We start from the raw sequence: 22119 nt of genomic DNA, 5'->3' as shown, positions 1-22119 counted from the left end.
ATTTTGTCGAACTGCTAGTCTATCACAGGATGTCGGTGTTTGTTTTGCAGGAACGCTACACAATGAGGAGTGAGATTTTGTCCTTTCCCCATTGATTTGCAGTCTCAGAGTTAGTATATATAATTAGCGGGGGGGGGGGGGTCATAACTTTTTTAGACTGAGTTTTTAATATTTGTTAATGTAGTGGATGCTTTTTCAGTGAGTGGGTGTGTAGTAAAACATAATCAGAGAGGGGAAAGTTGTCATAATGGTTAAGGGCTTTTCCTCACAAATACAGCGTACATTGTTTGATTTTGTCCTCTGGTTATTGATGGCAGTGATTCAGTCTGTCAAAACCTTCATTACAGTCTTGAGACCTGGAACCTGCATGCCACATGTGACACCACAGAAAAAGTATTATGAGCTGCTTCAGGTGGACACTCCTAACCCTTCTGCAGTGCCTCCTGTATTGGCTGCCTTGTTGACACCTATTTAGCTGCCTTTAAGTCCCCTGCTTCTCAACCTCCTGTTCCAAAGAAACCTCACAGATTTTGATGTCCGTCTCCTGTGACACGCCTTATAAACTTTTGCCCTCTTCCAAGCCTAACTTCAGATAAAGATTGTAGGCCAGTAGAGAGAATTTGTAAGAAGGTTTATACTGCTGCTACTTTGGCCTTTTGAGCCATCAATTATCAGACCTGCATGACCAGATTTGCTCTGCCCTTGGTTACCCAGGCTGGTCAGGTTATTTCCTATCTCCCCGATTCTGATGCAAAATCTTCTGCTCTGTCTGTTTTAGGTTCTACCTCTCAGGTGGCTTGTCACTATCAAGTATAGCTATGATGCTGTTGATGCAACTTCCAGAGCTGCTGCCTTTGGATTTGTCATAAGGTGTTACTCTTGGTTTCACCTGCAGTCCTTACCTGAAGACATTAAGGCCAAGTTTCTGGATGCTCCTTTGGATAACAAAAATCTCTCTGCGACTGCTGCTGCTGAGATATTTGTCTTTTCAGGAAAAAGGTAAAGCCTTGTAGAAAGAAACTTAAATATATCTTTGTATTCCGAGGATATTCATCGTGTTTCACTGTTGCAGTCATTACTCTTGGGTTATCCTGCTGGCAGGCTACCCACAGTCGGCCAGAATTCCAAGTCTAGGTCCGGTGTCGGTTGCTGTCACCTCTTCCCTGACGTCAGTGCGCCAGGGGTATAAAAGATGCAGTCGAAGCCATTTTCTTCAGTCTTTCTTGCCGCGCGGTGCCCGAAGCAAAAGCAGTTCGCAAGTGTCAGTCGGTCAACTCCTGAGATTTTCACAGACGAATTTCAGATCCGAAGTCTTCATTAAAGCCAAGTACCCCGTTGGGGAAACTTTTTTTCTTGCTCCAGACCGAAGTCAGAAAAAGTTAACAATTGTATTTCTTGTGGGAAGCAAATACCTCATAAGGATTATCATTCTTACTGTATTCCTTGCCTAGACCCTGATCATAACGTTGCTAGCTGTCGGTTTTGTGCTAAATTCAACAAACGCACTATTAAGCGTCTGTCTGATTTTTCTTATTACTTTGGCCGAAAATTCAGTTACATAATGCCGTCGGAACAGCCGACGACCGGAGTTTCTAAAAAACGCAAGGAAAAAGAGGACAGGCATCCGAGATCCAAAACCGACGATGAGGCTTCCGCTAAGCCAGTCGCCGGTTCTCAGTGAGGCGCTTTCGCAGCCCCTGACACCCGCTACCTCAGAGCCACAGGCCGCTGACTACTCCCACGTGGAGCCAGCTAGGCCTCTGGACACTCGGAAATCATTCCCTCAGATGGGTCCAGAGCCGCTGAGCAGGCATCTGCTTCTGAGGGTGTTTTCAGACCTACACAGCTATATGTAAAGCCTACTTCAGCTTCAAAAGCAAAGACTACAGCAGCTTTAAAGACAAAGAAACAAGTACAACATTCACCAGGACAGACTTCCATGCCTAAGAAACAGATGCTCAAAATGGCCGAAGACCTTATCACCTTGATCAGGGGTTTCCATCCCCCTCCTGACAAGAGGCCTAGGCAAGAGACAGACTATGACTCTTCAGATCAGGTTTCCATTTCCTCTGACTCCTCTTCTGTACAGGAATACTCTCTTCCTCGCTATGAGGATTCTGATGCTGAAGAATCCATTCCTTCAGCCTCTCCTCCTGAGGATTATTCCTTTGGGGAAACCCTGCATACCATGAGGGAGCACTTCCACTGGGAGAGCCAAGATTACTCAGAATCAAAGAAAAGGCTTAGAGATTTTCTTTTACTTCCTCAGCACAGGCCTGTTGCTATTCCCCCTGTGCTAGACATTGTAGATTATGTATTTTCAGAGTCTGGCCTTTCTCCAGACTTCTTACCTCCAGCCCTTGTTAAACCAGACAGATACTACAGGGTTCCTGATTCACATAAATTTCTTTTATAAAAACCCTGCTGCTCACCCAGAAACTATTTCTCAGGGTCCCAAGGGGGTTAAGGCCGCTACTGCAAAAAACCCTGTCCCTTCAGACAGGGATTCAAGGGCACTAGACAGATGGGGGAAAAAGGTTTACACTTCTGCTACTTTGGCTGTGAAGGCTTTAAATTGTCAATTTCATATGATTAAATATCAGCAATACTTACTGTCACTGTTAAAACAGAAAATGTTGACTAATTCTGATTGTACAGAAAATAAGGAAATACAGGATTTATTGCATGCAACTGAACAAGTGGGAAAGCATACATTGCAATGTGGTTTTGATTCTCTGGAGGCCTCCTGCAGGGCCGCAGTTACGGGTTCTGTAATTAGGAGGCATGCTTGGTTAAAGGAACAAAATCTGCCTGATCATGTTAAAGCAAAATTATTAGATGCTCCATTACAGCATGATACTTTATTTGGTGTTAAAGCAGAGGATGTTTTGAAGAAAATGGAGGACAAAGTGAAATCTATGCAAACAGTAAAGGATGTCTTACAGGTTCAGCTACCAAAATTTAGCAGGAACTGGCCTACAAAGAATTGGTCCTTTCCAGTGTCGGACAGGTCACAAAGAGGCAGATACAGACCTCCCAGAGGGAGATGCCCCAGGGCTCATACAGCCCTAAACAGTGGGGCGCTTCTACCTCCAAAAGTGGAGAAAACAAAGCACAGCCATACAGGAAACAGTCCCAATGACTTGCCTCTGCCAGCACCAAGCACTTATCTTCTTGCAGCCCCCTTAGGGGGAAAACTAGCACTTTTTTCTCAAAATTGGCACATGATCACCCAGGACAAATTGGTATTGAATATAGTGTCCCAGGGCTACAGGTTCCACTTTCACACCCTGCCAAAGACAAAAGGTATGCCAAACCTGCCACAGAATCAATGGGCAGAGGCACAAAAACAAGTTTCGTCCCTTATGCAAATGAGGGCCATTCAGCAAGTACCACAGCATGAGCAGGGACAAGGATTTTACTCAAGACTTTCTTGGTTCCCAGAAAGGACAAAGCCTGGAGACCAATACTGGATCTGCCTTTTCTAAACATTTCTGGACGTTCCAAAATTCAAAATTTTAACTCTGCAGCAGCTTCTGCCCATGCTGGGCAAGAAGGCTTGGCTTGTAACTTTGGACTTTAAAAAGGCATACCTGCATATACCAATCAATCTTGCAGAAGATACCTCAGATTTATAGCTGGCTCAATGCACTACCAATTCTCTGCACTGCCCTTTGGTTTATCTACTGCATTCAGGGTCTTCACAAAATGCCTGTCACCAGTAATTGCATTTTGCAGACGACTAATTCAAATTTATCCTTACTTGGATGGCTGCCTTATACAAGCAGAGAACAAGGACACTCTACTAAAGCATCTGGCGTTCGTAAAAAGATTATTAATTTGCCTAGGGTACACAGTAAACGAAAAGAAATCAAAACTAGTACCCTCTCAAGAGATAATATTCCTGGGTGCAAGCTTAAATACAACTGCCCAGATGGCCAGACAAAGGCAACTAACTTCTTACTTCAAAATGTTGGCAACAAAGACCCAGTTATCTGCAAGAAAAATTCTGCAGGCTTTGGGCTTCATGGCGTCCTGCATTCTGCTAATTCCATATGCCAGACTGCATATGAGGAAGCTTCAATGGTACCTAGAAAGTGTCTGGACTCAACATTGTCAAAGCCTGGAAGCATTAATTACCCTCATTCCTTGCCTGCAACAGGAGTTTTGATGGTGGGCTCATGCCCGTCACCTCAACAAGGGACAGCCATTCACTCTACCCACAGCCAGGCAGTCAATAACAACAGATGCATCAGATTATGCCTGGGGAGCACACATGACAGGAAAATGTATTCAGGGCACATGGTCCACAAGCCAAATGCATCTACATATCAATCAAAAGGAGATGCTAGCTGTTCAGAATGCCCTGACAGCTTTCAAGGATCTACTCCATCCAGGACAACAACTGATAAGGACGGACAATACTACAGTCATGTGGTACAGAAACAAGCAGGAAGGCACACATTCCTACCCCCTCTGCAGACAAGCCATGACTTTGTGGGACACAGCATTGACTTATCAAGTTCACCTGCAAGCACAATTCGAGCCAAGAAAGAACAGTACTCTGGCAGACGAACTAAGCAGAAACCTTACAGATCCCCACGAGTGGAAACTGGATCCACAAGTCTTCAGCATGATAACAAAGGAATGGGGATGCCCAGACATAGATCTGTTTGCCTCCCCTCACAACTGCCAACTACAGAAATTCTGCACAAGGACTTATCACAAGCAAGCATGGAAAGTGGATGCTGTGTCATTCAGCTGGAAAAGTGTAACAGTATATGCCTTTCCTCCTCTGCCTCTCCTCCCCAAGGTACTCCTAAAGGTCCGACAAGAGAAGCCAAGAATGATTCTGATTGCCCCAGACTGGTCACGCCAGCACTGGTACCCAATCCTAAAAAGCTCGTCTCAAGGCCCAGCCTGGACATTACCTCTAATTCTTCACTTACTGACCCAGCGAAACAATCAGATTCTACACAGCCAACTCAGAACCCTAAATCTGGCAGCATGGCGGATAATGTAACCATTCTAAACACACCTCTCTCTAAGGCAGTGATGGATGTTATTTTGGGGGCCAGGAGGCCCAGTACCAGAAAATCTTATGCAGAAAAATGGAAAAGATTCTGTGCTTGGAACCAGGCACAAGGAATTGACACATCTGTACCAAATATTCCTCAGATTTTGCAATACCTAACTGAGATACTGGACAAAGGCCTATCCTTTTCATCAGTTAAAATTCATGCCTCTGCCATTTCAGCTCATTACAATACGGAACCTCCTATTTTTTCCCATCCATTGCTAAGGCAGTACCTCAGTGGGGCCACAAACATAAGACCTCCAATGAGAGGACCAATACCTGCATGGGACCTCAATTATGTCTTGGAAAAACTCACACTGCCACCTTTTGAGCCAGCCAATACAGCTGTTATAAAGTTTTTATCTTGGAAAACAGCTGTGCTCCTAGCAATAACCTCTGCAAGACGAGTTTCAGAGTTACATGCACTCATGGCTGTGGAACCTTTCATCATTTTCCATCCAGACAGGGTTTCTCTAAGGACGAATCCAACATTTATCCCTAAGGTAGTGTCCAGTGTGGCCCTTAACCAAAAAATTAATTTGCCTACCTTTTATCCAAACCCACAGAATAAGGGTGAGAAACTTCTGCATTCCTTGAACATACACAGACAACTACGCTTCTACTTGGACAGAACTAAAGCTTTCAGAAAAACTGAGCAACTTTTAGTGGCATATGCTGCAGGATCTCAAAGAAAGCCCATCTCAAAACAGACTATTTCAAAATGGATAGGCCACTGCATTTGTTTCTGCTACTCACAACATGGCAAATCAGTGCCCAAGGGCATTAGGCCTCATTCTACCAGGGCAGCAGCCACTTCAGCAGCCTTTCTCAGAGGAGTACCAACCAAAGACATTTTAGAGGCTGCAACTTGGAGTTCAGTGCACACTTTTACAAAGCACTACCATTTACCTCTCTACTCTAAATCCAGAGCAGGCTTCGCCACTGCAGTTTTGCAAGGCCTTGTAGCCTCTCCTAATCCTATTTAGGCCCAGCCACCCAGCCTTAGCTTTGGGATTCAACCCAAGAGTAATGACTGCAACAGTGAAACAAGATGAACATAGTACAGTTGTGTACCTACCATAAATGTAGATGTTCGAGTGTATTCACTGTTGCAGTCCAGGTTACCCACCCTCCATCCCCCTTTTCTTTGCTGGGACTTACCTATACTTCTCTATCTTATACAACCTATGTGGTGTATTTGTTTGTAGATTAAGGAAATGTTTATTTTACTACATGCATAATTATTGGCATAATATTTTTAGCCTACCATTTTGGGGGCAACTGACATCTGGGGCAAGAAAAACTGAAGAAAATGGCGTCGGCTGCATCTTTTATACCCCTGGCGCACTGACGTCAGGGAAGAGGCGACAGCAACCAACGCCGGACTTAGACTTTGGAATTCTGGCCGACTGCCGGTAGCCTGCCAGCAGGATAACCCAAGAGTAATGACTGCAACAGTGAATACACTCTAACATCTACATTTATGGTAGGTACACAACTGTACTTTCTAGAGGACCTATCCTACTAGGTCTGCTTTTGTTCACAGGCAGCCTTGCTTGTCAGTCCACCAAAAGCAGGAAGGGTGGTGAACGATGTTCCTCCTGTTAAGTCTTTTCAGGCTCCTGTGGCTCAGAATCCACCTTTATCAGACAAGCCTGCTTCTCTGAGGTCTTGTCCCCCACCCCACCCCTCATCCAGGTTCCTTTGTCCCTCTGTCTTCCAAACTGGCATATCATCGCATTGGATTCTTGGGTTCTAGATATTATCTGTTAAGGATACTTCATGGTGTAGAAACCTGTCCATCCTTTTTCAGGGATTCTCCATCCTCCTCTGAAGCAACTTTCTCATTCCCAGATGTTTTTGGGTCCCTGTTGGACCAGGGAACTGTTCAACCTGTCCCTCCTCAGGTAAGAAAGGGTTTTTACTCCAAGACATTCCTGGTCCCTTGAAAGGAGGGCAGTTGGAACCCTATTCTGAATTGCTGCTTGCTAAACACCAATGTTAAGTTGTCTATCTCGCTTTCATTCTTGCTGGTTGGGTTCAGAGCCAATCCTCGGCTCTGACTCGGCCATCTACTAAAGCTCGAGAGCTATTTACTGGCTCGAGGCCTCCCCTTATCCCACAATGCTTGGCGTTAGATACTCGGATCTCGTTTGCCGCTTCAGCTACGAGGTTGCGCTTTTACTGGCTCAGGTCGTATTAATCCTTTTTTGTGTATTACTAGCTAATATTTACCTTGTATTTTTCTTAGATATAGATTGTCTTTCCCTTGTAGTGTAGTTAGACTGTGTATCCCCTTGTTTGTCCCACTAAGGAAACTCGTTTTCTGTTAGAGAGTTTCTACCCTTCCCCCCTTGTTTCTCTCTATTAGTGGCTAACCTCACCCTTGTTATACCTATAGGAGTAGTGTTTAGCCTTGTAGTATTTGTATATTTTTTATTAAGGATAGTTAAGTGTGTGTGATAGTTTTTTGTGGTTATTATTGTTAGCTTAACTAGTGCGGGTGTGTGAGTGCTTTTGTGTGCCTTGTTTAAGCACTAGTTTAATTTTTCTCTCTTTAGTATCCCCGGGCCATTATGTCCAAGGATACTAAAGTTTCAGGCTTCAAGAAGTGTGACTCGTGCTGTCAGAAGATGTCTCTGACAGACAGCCACACTTCTTGTGTTTATTGCTTGGGTTCCCTACACCTGCAGGACTCCTGCTCGGTCTGTCATGCCTTCAGCCCGAGAGTCCTGCAGGAGCGTAGGAACAAACTTATTTTGAGAGGCTTACTTAAGCCAGAGGGATCCCCGACGAAGCCTCAGTCAGGGAAATCCTCAAAGCCCGCCAAGCCGTCGGCTCCCAGTTGGGAGCAGTCACCGGGCGGAGCATCTGCCTCCTCTTCAGCTCCGGCTGGAGCCGACATCCCTAGACCTCAATCGGCTCCGACTTTGTGTCGGAACCGTCGTTGGGCCGAAAACGTTCTAGGTCCCCTTCCCTAGAATCGGTTCGTTCGGCTCTGAGGTCACCGTTGCTTCAGTCTGAACGAAGCCATAGGTCCCACTCCTCTCAGTCCTCCAGGTTATCCGATCATGACTTGGAGAGGGTGGTCAGTAGACTCCTTAAATCGCAGGCCCTGGCCAAAATGTTAACCAGCCCTTCTCTCAACAGTCTGTGGCTGTCCCCGGTGTCTTCAGTAGTTCTTCCTCCGACACCCCTTTTGTGTTCGGAGCCGGAGCTGGTTGGGGCTCAAATCTTGGAAACGTCGGAGCCGATACCACATCTTTCGGCTCCTTCGTCAGCTCCGATCTCTTCATTGGTTCCTTCCTTGGAGGGATCTCGGCGCCAGGACTCCCTCGTCGGCTCCGAGGGGGCGAGAGGCATCGGACCCTTGTCCGACCCCGTTCTCCCTCTCGGGGCTTCGGCGCAGGTGGGCTCGACCCCGACATCGGCCTAGGAGCCGTCCCTCTCGCTGCCGGGAGGAGTTCACGTCTCTTCGGAACGGGGACCCTCTGCTCTGCCTGATGAGGTCATGAGGAGCGTGCTGACTCCTGAGTCTGCTCCTCCCCCCATGGTGTCTGCATCGGTCTCTGTCCACCCTCCTGACCACAAGCGTGGAGAACAGATGCTCCAGGTCGCCCCATTGGGTGTATCTTCCTCTTCCGAGGCCTCCTGTGATCTTTCAGAGGAGCCTCCTCGGAAGAGAAAATGTAAGAGGAAATATGTCGACTCCCCCAAGTCAGTCACGTCTGATACCGACTTAGAGGGGAATCTTGGGGACCCATCCGAATCCTCCGAGGATGTTTCTTTTTCAGACATCGTAGAGATCCTTAAGCAGAGGGGGAACTGGACTGCCCTTAACCCTTCTGAGGACGAGTCGGTATACCTGGACGCGTTTGGTTCTCGCCCTTCCACCTCCTGGGTGTCTCCACCTTTCGACCCGCTCATGGAAGTAGTGGCTTGAAGGGCGTGGTCAGCCCCGGACACAGTGGAACCAACTCCCCGCAGGCCAACTAAATTCATTACAGCCCCACCCAACAAAGAATTTTTGACAAAAGGTGTCCCCGGTAATGCCATGGTAGTGGCAGCAGCCACTAAGAAGGAGTTGGCTGACCCTTCGGTGCCTGTCCATCCACCTAATAAAGAGTCTAGGACAATGGACAGGTACGGGAAGCAGATGTTTTCCTCAGCGACCTTTTCCATGCAGTTGCTGAATTATCTGTGCCATTTCACCCGCCTTCGAAGGGATCTTCTCAAGGAACTGGGTGATACCCTTCAGGATCCATCAGCTGCGGGGGCTCAGGATAAGATTAACTCCCAGCTGGCGACCCTTAACTCTATCGTCAACTCCTCCATGCGGCTCATTTCTTATGCAGCCGATGGGGCGAGTAGGGCCGCAGGTACAGGCGTGGCTGTGAGAAGACATGCCTGGATGCGGTTATGTAACTTTGCTGACCCCTTTAAGGCGTCCTTCACCAATACCCCCTTTGATGGTTCGGCTCTGTTTGGACCACAGGTGGATACCCTTACCAGGTGTGAGCAGGAAGGCAAGACTCTCTGCCGTGGGAGTCCGTTTTTCTACTCCCTCTAGACCATACCCTAAGGGTCAGAAGAGTGGGAAAATGTAGTTTCGGAAATCCCAGGGAGTCGTGCCTGACACACGTGGCGAGTTTCCCTCCAGGGGCAGGGGAGGGAACAATAATAGACGCTGCCCGAGGGGCAGAGGGGGTCCGCAAAATCAGAGTAGCAGAGAATCTTTCTCTGACAAACCCTTTCAGCACCCCTGAGGGGCTGCCCGACTGTCCACCTTCGGAGGCAGTCAGGGGAAGATTGTCACTGTACCCAGAAGCCTGGCAACTCCTCACACAAGACAAATGGGTACGGTCCATCATATCTGAGGGTTACAAAATCCCCTTTGTCCACACCCCTGTACAAACAACCAAGTCCCTTCCAGATGTTCCACCCGGTCTAAGGGAACAAGCAGTGCCAGAAATTTCAAAACTGCTAGAAAAAGGGCCATCCAGCCAGTCCCAGCAGACCAGCAAGGATCCGGAATTTACTCCAAGTTCTTTTTGGTACCAAAAAAGACGGGACTGGAGACCTATTTTGGATCTCAGCAGGTTAAACAAATCTGTTCAAAGAACGAAGTTCCGGATGGTTACACTTCAGTCCATTCTACCCTTTTTGGGTCAGGACAATTGGATGTGCTCCATAGACCTTCAGGATGCGTACTACCATATCAAAATGGACAGGCGCTCCAGAAGGTTTCTCCTCTTCCGGCTGGGAGCCAGTCACTATCAATTCAGAGCCCTGCCCTTTGGTCTCACCACAACCCCCAGGGTGTTCACCAAATGCATGGCAGTGGTTACGGCTCACCTGAGACTGCGAGGATTCCAGGTGTTTCCATATCTAGACGACTGGCTCCTTACTGCTTCCACCAGGCATCAGCTACTGCGAGCCAGGGATTATACCATCCAAACTTGCTCCAAGCTAGGTATCAATAAATTTCGAAAAGTCTGCATTGTCGTCTTGTTAGTCTATAACTTTTATAGGCGCAAGATTAAATACAAAAGAGCTGTCTGCAAAACTTCCTCTAGACAGAACGTCAGACATTCGCCTTCATGTGCAGGTCTTACTACAGTGCAAGAGAATTCAGGCCAGATTTGTACTAAAAACTTTGGGTCTCATGGCAGCAGCAATCATACTAGTTCCCCTGGCTCATTTTCACATGCGGATTCTTCAGTGGATGTTCTTTACCCAATGGTCTCTTAAACAACTTCCGATGTCTCACAACATAATAATCACTCAATCATGCAAAGACCACCTGGCTTGGTGGATGGTCTCCCCTCTAGTACTCCAGGGCAGACCATCCATTTGTTCTTCCTCCTCCTGTTGCCACGGTGACCACGGATGCCTCCCTGATCGGGTGGGGGGGGCATTTTCAGGGCAGGACTGTCAAGAGCACTTGGCAACCTCTAGAGTACCACCTGCACATAAACGTCTTGGAGATGAGAGCGGTGCTTTTAGCATTGCAAGCTCTTCAGGACTCTCTACCCACTGGGACTATTGCAATTCAAACAGACAATATGTCTGTAGTGTGGTACATCAACAAGCAGGGTGGAACCAAGTCCTGTCCCTTATGTCGAGAAGCACTCAGACTCTGGCAGTGGGCGATCTCCTCGCAACGGTTTCTGATAGCAACGCACATCCCCGGGAAGTCTAACGTCATAGCGGACAGGCTAAGCAGAGCTATTCTCATGCCTCACGAGTGGTCTCTCAATTAGTCAGTAGCGGACAAAATTTTCCGCAGATGGGGTCAACCTTGCTGCTACCTTTTCGCAACTCCTCTGAACAGCAAGTGCGATGATTTCTTCACTCTCCCCTCCCCGGCCACTACCCCAGAGACGCTCTAGTTCACGATTGGCCCCGGGGTCTTCTGTATGCATTTCCACCTTTTCCCCTAATTCCCAAACTAATTCAGAATGCGACCGCATTGGGATCCAGGATGATCCTCATTGTGCCCCTTACTGGCCTCGACAAATTTGGTTCCCATTCCTGCATAGTCATCTGCTGGAGCAGCCTTGGAATCTGGACCCAGTGCCAGACCTCTTAGTCCATCACTCGGGCGGCCTGCACCAATCCCTTCAGTCTCTCAACCTCACAGCTTCATTGCTCCACTTCCAACCTTAGCCAGGCTTCCACATATTTCTCAGCCGATGCGTGAAATCATCCTTTCTTCGCACAAATCTACCACCAGGAAGACTTGTGCTAGTAAGTGGAAATGTTTCTCTTTCTGGGCAGAGGCTAGGAATATAGACCCCTTTACAGTCCCTGTCCATCACGTTCTAGATTTTTTAGCAGAACTTTTTCAAGCTGGTTCCTCGTCTGCCACCATTAGGGTCCAATTAGCTGCTATCGTAAATTTCCATGCTGGCCTGTCAGAAACCAGCATCATGTCCCACAAACTTTGCAAGGCCTTTCTTAAAGGGACTATTTTGCTTAGACCCCCGGTCAGAGATCCCCTACCTCCGTGGGATTTAAACTTGATATTAGCTTCCTTGATTCTCCCTCCTTTTGAACCTGCGGCTTCCTGTTCCTTAAAATTACTCTCCTGGAAGACTCTCTTTTTAGTAGCCATCACCTCAGCTAGGAGAGTTTCGGAACTTCAAGCCCTCTGTATTCGTCCTCCTTACCTTGTGTTTCACAAGAATAGAGTTTCACTCAGGACTAATCCTTCTTTTCTGCCCAAGATACCTTCTGAAACAAACCTGAATCAGGCTATTGATCTACCTGTCTTTTTTCCTATCTATTCGAACAAAGCTGAACAAAAGTTACACCAATTGGATGTTCATAGGCAATTACGTTTTTATTTGGATAGGACCAAGCAAACAAGAAAATCAGACCAACTCTTCCTGTCCTATGCTGAGGGCAAACAGGGCCTGCCAGTTTCTAAAGTAACCTTGTCCAGGTGGTTGTCCTCTATTATTACTTTGATTTATCAGCTGAGACAAAGAACTCCCTACTAAACCTAAAAGTCATTCCACCAGAGCGTTAGCTACTTCGGTAGCTTTTCAAGCTAGACTACCAATGGAATCTATTTGTGCTGCAGCCACATGGGCCACTCCTCATACCTTCATTTCACATTATAAGTTGGATATGGCCTTTAGGAGTAGAGCTGATTTTGGTTCCACTGTGCTCAAGGGTCTGTTCCGTTGAGCCACCCAGGACTAAGGTGCTAGGGACGCTGTCCCAACCAGCAAGAATGAAGGCGAGATGGACAACTTAACATTAGGAAGTTATGTACCTACCATAACGTTCCATGTTAGTTGTCTTCTTCTCGCCTTCTTTCTTGCGTCCCACCCTCCATCCCCCTAGCCTGGACAGACCGAAAAGAGTCCCTTTTTGAGGCCTCTGGCTGAGTCTTATCTGGGTTACGTCCTCCTCTGTTTTAGTACTGTAGGCAAATCTTGTAGTTTGGACAGGTGTCCTTAAAATTTTTTCTATGGTGTTAGCTCTGCCAAACGAGATCTGGGTATCTAACGCCAAGCATTGTGGGATAAGGGGAGGCCTTGAGCCAGTAAATAGCTCTCGAGCTTTAGTAGATGGCCGAGTCGGAGCCGAGGATCGGCTCCGAACCCAACCCACAAGAAAGAAGGCAAGAAGAAGACAACTAACATGAAACGTTATGTTAGGTACATAACTTCTTCTTCTTCTCAAGGTTCCTACCTTTTCATAGTTTCATAGTATAGTACTAGGCTATCTGCCCTGGGGCATTTGTAAGCCTAGCCATAGTGATGTGGCTTTTGCTACTCCATGAAATGGTACAAAAATGTACAGAATAAATCTGGAATACTGTGCCTCTGTCTAGTAGTGACACAATGAAGGTCCCCTTATATAATAAAATTAGTTTACTGTGCCCTTATCTAGCAGTGACACAGATGTGAACCCTGGGGTAAACTTACGATCTCCCATCCACTCATCAAGATTTCTCTTGAAGAGAGTCAGTGAGGGGCTCTGCCTAATACGAACTGGGATCCTGTTCCAAAGCATGGGAAGCCTCTGGGTTATGAATCTATCCCTCCAGCATGTCCTATTCATACTTGTGCCGAGGTTTAAGTCTTTAGCTCTCGTGGTCCTGATGGATTTGGATTTTTTGAGGTGGAGCATGTCCATCAGATCCTGATTGGACATGGCCTTGTACGTCAGGCAGAGATCTCCTCTGAGCAGGCGGTATGCTGATGAATAGAGCTGAAGTTTCTTTAGTCTGGCAGAATAAGACATATGTTGGAGACCCTTGATCCTTTTGGTGAGGTACTTTTGTGGTCTCTCCAGCTGTTGCAAATGCCGGGTGAGGTACATACCAAATGGGGCATTGTACTCAATCATGGGTCTGATGAGGGAGGAATATAGGGGTACAATGACATCCTTGGATCTGGATGTGAATCCCTTCATGATGAGGTGTGCAAGGTAGAATGTTTTTCTAACCACTTTGGCAGCGTGGGTGTCAAATGAGAGGTCGCTGTCTACTTGGGTCCCTAGGTCTCTGATTACTTTTTCCGTACTCAGTGGGTTGCTGTCTATGTGATAATTTGTGGGTACTTTGTGTTTCCAAAAGGATGACTATACATTTTTTGGCATGTAGTTTAAGGCCGTGACTACGGCACCAGTTGTCCGTTTCAGTGAGGCCTTTTTGTAGGATGTGTGTGTCTGCTGGTGTATTGACTATGGCGCCTAGTTTGCAGTCATCTGCGAACTTTGTCAGCCACAGCCCTCCCATGTTTGCTTTAACATCTGAGAAATAAATGCCGAACAAGAGGGATCCCAGGACAGATCCCTGTGGGACACCACTTGTGACTGGCTTTGTGTCTGACATTGCTCCAGCGATTTTAACTTTATGGGTTCTGTCCTTTAGCCAGTTTGCAACCCATCTAGTGACATAAGGGTTTACTTTTAAGCTGTTTAGCTTATCTATGATGCCTGAGTGGGGTATTGTGTCGAAGGCCTTAGCCAAGTCCAGGTATGCAGTATGGACTGCTTTGCCCTCATCAATGGCTCTAGTGACTGTTTTGAAAAAGTCAACCAGGTTTAAAAGGCAGGATCTGCCCTTTACAAAGCCGAACTGGGTGGGGTCAAGTGTCTCTAGGTCCCCTATGTCTCTGTTTATGAGTTCCATAATGATTCTTTCCATAGCTTTGCAGACCAGGCTAGTTAAGCTTATGGGGGTAGTTTCAGGGTCTGTAGAGGCACCCCTTGTGGAGTGGGACCACTGTTGCTGTCGCCAGTGTTCAGGTACATATCCCAAGTAAGGCTAAGGTTAAATAGCATTTTATGTGTGGATTTAGCTCCTCTTGGAGTTCACGTAACACGCACCCGGGATACCGTCAGGTCCCATTGATGCTGTGTTTTTGCTTTGTTTAGGACGGTTCTCACTTGGACATCTGAGATGACAGGAGATTACATTCAGCTGGGATAAGTATTTCTTCTTTTGGGGGTGAAGGAGGGAGAAATTTGCACTGAACCTGTCAGCCAGAATGTTAGCAATATCTGTGGGTTCAGTGTATTTTTTGTTGTTGTGAACCAACTCTGAGCATATCTGAGGGTTTCCGCCCAGGTTTCTAACATTGCTGAAGAAGGCTTTGTGGTTATCTTTAGTGTCCTTAGTGATTTTTCTCTCAAAGTTTGCCTTGGATGTTTTATGAGAGAACGTAGTTTTCTGCTAATGTTGATCAGAGATGTCTTTCCTTCATGGGATTTCGCTCTGACGTGCAGTAGCTTCCTTCTTTTGTTATACAATTTGTTTATGGCTGAGGTCCACCAGACAGGACGCTTACATTTGGTGGAGAGGGACTTGGATTTGTTTGGGATTGCATGATCCATGCATTCTTGGAGATGTCCATAGAAAGCATTTGTGAAGGATTTGGCATTGTGGGATGTGGTATCCACTGGCACAGTGGGCTTAAAGGATACCAGCTCAGTCTTAAGAAGAGTGAAGTCTGCTTTTGAGAAGTTTTTCACTGTGGTCTTTTGTGCTGGGGGTGGAGGTGGGATATGTATATCCAGGGTGATTAGTTTGTGGTCAGATCTCACTAGTGAGGGGTATACTTTCGGTGTGGAGCATTTTGTCCCCATGTTTGTGATGATCAGGTCTAGTATATTATCTCCCCTAGTGGGAGAGGTGACTAGTTGTTCCAGTGCATTTGAATTTATGAATTCCAGGAACCTTTGGGCTAGAGTATTAGGGCTAGAATAATGTACCCAATCTATGTTTGGGTAGTTGAAGTCTCCCAGTATGATGGTATTTTGTGATACATTCATATCCTCCAATGTCTTCAGGAAGGCTGAGTGGGGTTCTTGAGATTGGGAGGGTGGTCTGTAACATGCTACCAGTTGTATAGCAGTTTTGCCTATGGTTAGTTGCACCTGTATGGTCTCTGATGCTTCATGTGTTGCTACTAACCTGGAGGTGTGGGTGTCCTTTATGAATATGGACACTCCCCCTCCCTTTGTGGTTCGGCCCGGGATTTGGGGCCGAAAAGCATGATACGAGGTATAGCCTGGTAGTAGCGCTGGGGTGCTCTCAGGAGAATTGAACCAGGTTTCAGTTACTGCACAGACGTCGATGTTCTCCATGCTGAGGAGTGCATCAAGTGCCTGCATCTTGAGATTTAGACTTCTGGTGTTGAGCAGCATTACCCTTAGTTTTTTTTCCATTTTTGTTTTCTAAGGAGGTGGGTTTGTCTTTTGAGCCTTGCCTAAAAAAGGCACTATGGGGGTGGCAAGAGCCTTAGCCAATATCCGGAAGCCCAGTGGTGACAGGTGTAAGCCATCCCTTGCGAAGCAGTGTGGCTTGTCCAACATATCATCCCAGGCAGACAGACATTGGATCCCCTTAGAATGACACCAGTACTTGAGCCAATTGTTAAAGCTGATCATCTTGTCTTTGTATTGTGGTATCATTCTTGGTGAGGGCAAGATGCTGCTCAGGGTCAGGGTCATACCAGCCTGGGCTACATAATCGGAGAGCTCCTCTATGTCTCTTTTCATGTAGTCCAGGGAGGTACGTCTCAGGTCATTCACACCAGCATGAACAATGACAGAGTCATATTTGTACTTGCTTTGGAGAGACCTGAGTGCGTGTGTTATGTGGTGGATCCTAGCTCCCGATAGACCGCTCACAGTCACCTTCTCCTTGTTCAGCCTGGTCAGTGGGACATCAGTGTGTCTGACTATGGAGTCACCTATTACTAGTGTATCAGGCAAGGTGTTTGGCCTTAAGGGCTGCGATTGGTCGACACACTGGTTTATTGAAGTATGTGTTGCATGTGTTTTGTTTTGAGGTGGTGGATATTAGGATGTCTGCTTTGGGAGCCTCTGTTGTTTTGGTAAGTTTTTTATTAGAGCCTCCGAGTATGTCTTTGTGTTTTTGTGTTTGGTTTGCAGTTGTGGTAGGTCTATGTGGGACTGGGATTGTTGTGTGTGTGGTTGCCATCTCCTCCTGTCTGGTCATGCCAGCCCTGATTTGAGAGAGTTCAGCCTCCAGTTTGGCTATATAGTTGCATCTCTCACATGTATTTGTGTTTGTTGGGAGGAGGAGAGGGTTGTCTCTGTACATGAGACAATTGTAGCATTGTCTCAAGATACCCAGATTGACCAGCTGAACTGGAGACGACGCCAGTAATCTACCACTCGACATGCTAGAACAGTAGAAGGGAGTGGTATACCTTTAAGGGAAGTGGATATTCACAGGGGTGGTAAGTAGATGTAGTGCTTTACTTAGTACGAGAGTGCTTACTTAGTAGAGAAGTATTGAGAACAAGTGCTAGGCTTATAATACAGTGAGTAGTCTGGTTATACTAAGAGTAGAGCTTCCTTAAGGGAAAATTTGAAGAGCAGACTTGGCGGAGCCAGAAGAAGTTTAACCGGTGCTGCGCTATGCGCACAACCGCGCAAAGCCGTGCAAACACGGATTTTAAACAGTGAACTACAAAAGAGCTACAAATGGTCCCAAACAACCAATTACTACAGCTTCTTGTGCTGAGGTCACTTCCCCCAAGGACAGGTAGGCTGCTCAAGGCTCCCCACTCCCACTGGTGAGCAAAGAAACTTCCTTCTATCCAAGTAAGGTAATGGACAACACAGGAACTACACCACAGCCCAGAATACAGCAATGCCTGTAAACTGGTCTAAACTAGTCGAGGAAGGCGGGAAAACAAAGATTATTTTTTGTTTTTGATAGAAACACACAGAAAATGCAGAAACAGTGATAAATTAGTTACACAGGCTAGCACACTTTAGTGGGCAGCCTCCACAGTTAAATTAAACAAACAAGCAAGCAAACTTTCGATCAAATTAGACTAAAATGTAACTTTAAGTGCAGATTTTAAAATAATGCAGCAATCAGTTAAAAAACAGTTCAGGCTAGTTCAAGGTAAGCTACAGAAGCTATTTCAAGTGAAAAAAAAGCAAAGATACTTAAATCCAGAAGGTAGTCACTTTTCTGAGTTCCCTGCTGCTAGGACCACTCTGTAAACCCACGTGGAGCTTGTCTGAGCAGTATAGCCAGAAAAAAACGCCCAGAGGGCCCATCTTTTAGATGCTTACTCTTCAAACCCGGTTTCCTCTTATTCTACCCCAGGCTATTTTAGCATCACTGGATTTAAAGGATACTTGCCTTCATATTACTAGTCACCCTTTGTTCAGGAAAGTTTTGCATTTTTCTTATTTTCAGTTCTCTTATCTCCCTTTTGTTATTCTCACCACAACAGAACTACTCCAGGCATGGTCAGGACCCAGTCTAACAGGACCTTGGCTTCATCTATGGCTTTTTGGAAAGGTTGGATTTATACAAGTGTTATAGAAGCAGCAACCTGGTCCTCTATACATATGTTTACAAGGCACAGCAAGCTTGACTCCTTCTGTATGTCTAGCTCAGGCTTTGCTAACACCATTCTCCAGTGGCTCCTGGACCATTTCCCTGCCATTTCCCAAATATAATTAGCTAGCATAATCTACCCGTATAGCTAAGGCACTTCAACAGTGATCAATATGATAAATATTGCACAATTGTGCAAGTAAACTTACTTGAACAGTAGAAGTTGGAATGATCACTGCTGCAGAAACCACTCCCCTTCCTCCCTCTCATCCATCCACCTTGTTTTTGTTTTTTTTTTGTGTGCGCTCTTTATGCTAGAGTTTTTTTGTTTTTTTTTTCTGGACTCAGCCTTCATCTCTGTCTTGGCATGAAAGCTTTGAAGGGCTTGGCACCCAAACCTATCTTTTTAGTCAGCTTGAGCAGAGTTGACTATTGGTTTGGGCATGTGGAAGGTGCCCTGAAGCTTTGGAAGTTGGCCAGCTGTTACATACTTGGCAGTATCATTCAAACGATGTTATTGTAAGATTAATTTCCACTGCTATACTATCTTTTTCTTGAAGATTGAGATTGTTTGCTGTAAAAGGGTACAACTCTTTCTAGAGTACTCCATTGTAGTATACCCAGACTAGTTAACTGCTTCAAAAAAGGGAAAGATGATCTGATATAAACCATTTACAGTATATAGGCTCATAAGTGTATGCTAGGCTAACGACCACTAAAGCCCTTATAGAGGGTGTTTTACCGACTTACTCTGTCCATCAGAGACGCAAGTGCCTGGCCAAGGGTGAATTTCCGATTACCCATCCATTGGTCCAAGTTGCACATAAATAGGGATAGGGAGGAACTTTGCTTGACATGGGTGGTGAGGAGCCTCTTCCTGAGAATGTGAATTCTCTGAGACGTATGTCTCTCCAACATGTCCTGTTTATATTGCAAGCAAAATTTAGGTTTTTTATTCTAGTAGCTCTGAGATGCTGTTTATTTTGTGGAGGTGCAAAAGATTCATCAAAACAGGGTCCAGAGATGTCTTGTATGCCAGGCAAAGATCACCTCTCAAAAGTCTGTATGATACTAAGTAAAGAGACAGGGCTTTGAGGCAACCAGCCTAGGACATTGTTTACCCCTCTATTCTTTTTGTAAGGAACCTTTGTGAACGTTGCAATTACTACGTGTCTAGTCTGGTACATACCATAGGGGGCATTATACTCTGTGATGGGACTGATGAGGGCCGAGTACAGTGGTATGATAACCTCTGTGGTCCTAGATGCTATACCCTTGCATGGTTGGTAGGTATGGAGGCAGCAATCATATAAGAGGGAGAAAAAGTGCTTTGCTCATCACCAGCCCAATTCACTGGAAAGAGCTGCGCAGTGCACAAACGATTCAAAATAGTACAACCAATACACAGTGCAAAATCATCAAAAGCTCTACAAGGAGGAAGGACCTCAGGATGTATATTATGGATAAACAGATGTAGAGGTGTAGCAATTTTATACCACATAAGAATAAATAACAGTACTAAAGGTCATTTAAGAAAAGAAAAAATAGTGGAAGATGGGAGTTCGTGCAATAGTTGTTTTACACGTTTGTGGACTATGGTGAGATTTGAGAAAGAAGACCGTGAGAATGGGTAGTACTTAAAATAATCTTCGTAGTGAAGACGGCAAATAGAAAGAAAAATTCACTTTAAAAGACAATAAACGGATTTGACTGTACATGTTTCAAAGGTGTTTTGTGTGTGTGTGTCTTGTCTGCATCTTTAGGGGAGCCAACTAAGATTGATCTGCAAAATAATAGTAGTTGTAGAAAATGGCCAGACTATTTTAGTTGAAAGATTTTTTCCAGACTTTGCTGTCCTGACTGACTCCCATTTCCAAACATTGCTATGTTTGTGTGATGGTTTCCTTTTCCATGCTTCCCCTCTTTGCTAGTTGTCTTCATGGAATAGTTTTGGTGGTATTCCTGATTTAGTAATGGGTCACAGTTCCTTTTTATAATGGTCTTACGAATTTAGTTTGATTTTAGAGTTCCCACTTAAAATATTTTGTCCCGTTCATGAGCTTTTCTGTCATTTCTTCCAGCCAGAGTCAGACTTCTTAGTCTTTATTTTTTTTTTCTGTTTTTTAGTACACCTTTTTTGTATTGGGACCACTGACATTTATAGGGATGTAGAAAAGCGTTGAACTACAATGGACCATTTCACCTCTGCAGCGTACTTGTTATACATCCTCCTTCCACTGTTAACTGTTGACAGATTAACTTGACCAGCCACAGGTTTACCCCTCTATTCTTTTTGTAAGGAACCTTTGTGAACGTTGCAATGTGAGGGTTTCCTGTACAAGTGGAATATGTTCCGTCTGCAGTTTTTCTTTGTATGCTGTCATTTGTTGATCATACAGTTTGACATTTTATTTCAGATAAATTACCTTTATTAACAAATGAAACTAAAAACATTTAGTAAGTAAGTTATTCCTTGAAGTTGTATGACTTAATTTCCATTCCCATTTTTCCCCCAGTGTGGATCCAAATGACCAGAAGAAGACTGCATGCTATGACATAGATGTGGAGGTGGATGATACCTTAAAAACTCAGATGAATTCATTCTTGCTTTCAACTGCTAGCCAACAGGAGATTGCTGCTCTAGATAACAAGGTTTGTATTAATATAATTTTAAATTTAGTGTCAGAGTAGGTTTTGTTGTAGAAGGGGACCAGCCTTAAACAAGTTAATGTTTTGTTTTGATTGCTTGTATGTTTGGAACACAGTGCAGACTGTTGGCCAGTTTTTAAAGCCAATAGGGTCTTTTTTTTACAGGATAGTTTGGACATTCTTCAGAGTATCCAGGTTAGACTGACATGCTTTCAGTACATGTTCTGATTGAGTATTGTGTTAAAAAAAAATCTGTCCGGTAATTTTCATACATTGGATCAGAGTAGGATGTCCTTCAAGGATGCATCTGCAGTCCTTACAAATGGGTTGTCCTGTCGTCAGGCAGCCCTTCGGTCGGCCGGATTCCAAAGTCTGGGTCTGGCTTCGGCTGGTGTCGCACTTCACCCGACGTCATTGCGGCAGTTCTTCGGGTATAAAGGCATCAGCCGACGCCATTTTCCTCAGTCTTTCTTGCCGCGTGGCGCTCGAAGCAGAAGCTGTTCGCAAGTGCCGGTCGGTCAAATCCAGAGATTACTACTACCGAATACTACTTCGAAGACTCCTATAAAGCTAAGTACCCCCTTGGGGACTCTTTCTTGCCTCAGCCGATGTCAGAGAAAGTTAATAACTGTTTATCTTGTGGAAATCAAATACCTCATAAAGATTTCCACTCCTATTGCATACATTGTTTAGGCCCAGACCATGACGTAGCAGCTTGTCTAGCCTGTGCTTCTTTTAACCGACGGACGCTTAGGCGTCGCTCGACTTTGCTGAACAGATTTTCGGCTCGATTTTGCCTACATTATGCCGTCGGATCCTCCGACTACGCAAATAACCAAAAGCGCCAAAGAAAGGACCGACACTCGCGGTCCGCGGTTTCGGCTGAAACCGCGGTTAAGCAATCCACGAGTGTCTCGGTTTCGGCCGAAACCGAGCAAGCGGTTCTTTCTTCAGCCGATAACTTGCCTTCTACCGAGGCCTCTTCTATCCTGGTAGAAACGGCTTCTGAAATCTAGCCTTCTGTTGCGATTTCACAGGATTT

The 22119-nt window shown here is 45.5% G+C and overlaps 1 protein-coding gene across 1 annotated transcript in view; it reads left to right on the top strand.

The window, feature by feature from the left end:
• Positions 1–22119, top strand: part of SMARCD1 (SWI/SNF related, matrix associated, actin dependent regulator of chromatin, subfamily d, member 1) — a 1197111-nt gene that overhangs the window by 905320 nt on the left and 269672 nt on the right. The window contains exon 10 of the mRNA XM_044083818.1: positions 20945–21080. Coding sequence (XP_043939753.1) covers positions 20945–21080 — 136 coding nt within the window. The remainder of the gene's footprint in view (positions 1–20944; positions 21081–22119) is intronic.

The sequence above is a fragment of the Protopterus annectens genome, chromosome 9.part0, assembly GCF_019279795.1.
Source record: "Protopterus annectens isolate FY-2018-M chromosome 9.part0, PAN1.0, whole genome shotgun sequence".
In the NCBI taxonomy this organism is placed as follows: domain Eukaryota; kingdom Metazoa; phylum Chordata; order Ceratodontiformes; family Protopteridae; genus Protopterus; species Protopterus annectens.
Note: the sequence above shows the minus strand (reverse complement) of the source record. Positions and strands in the feature narration are given on the sequence as shown.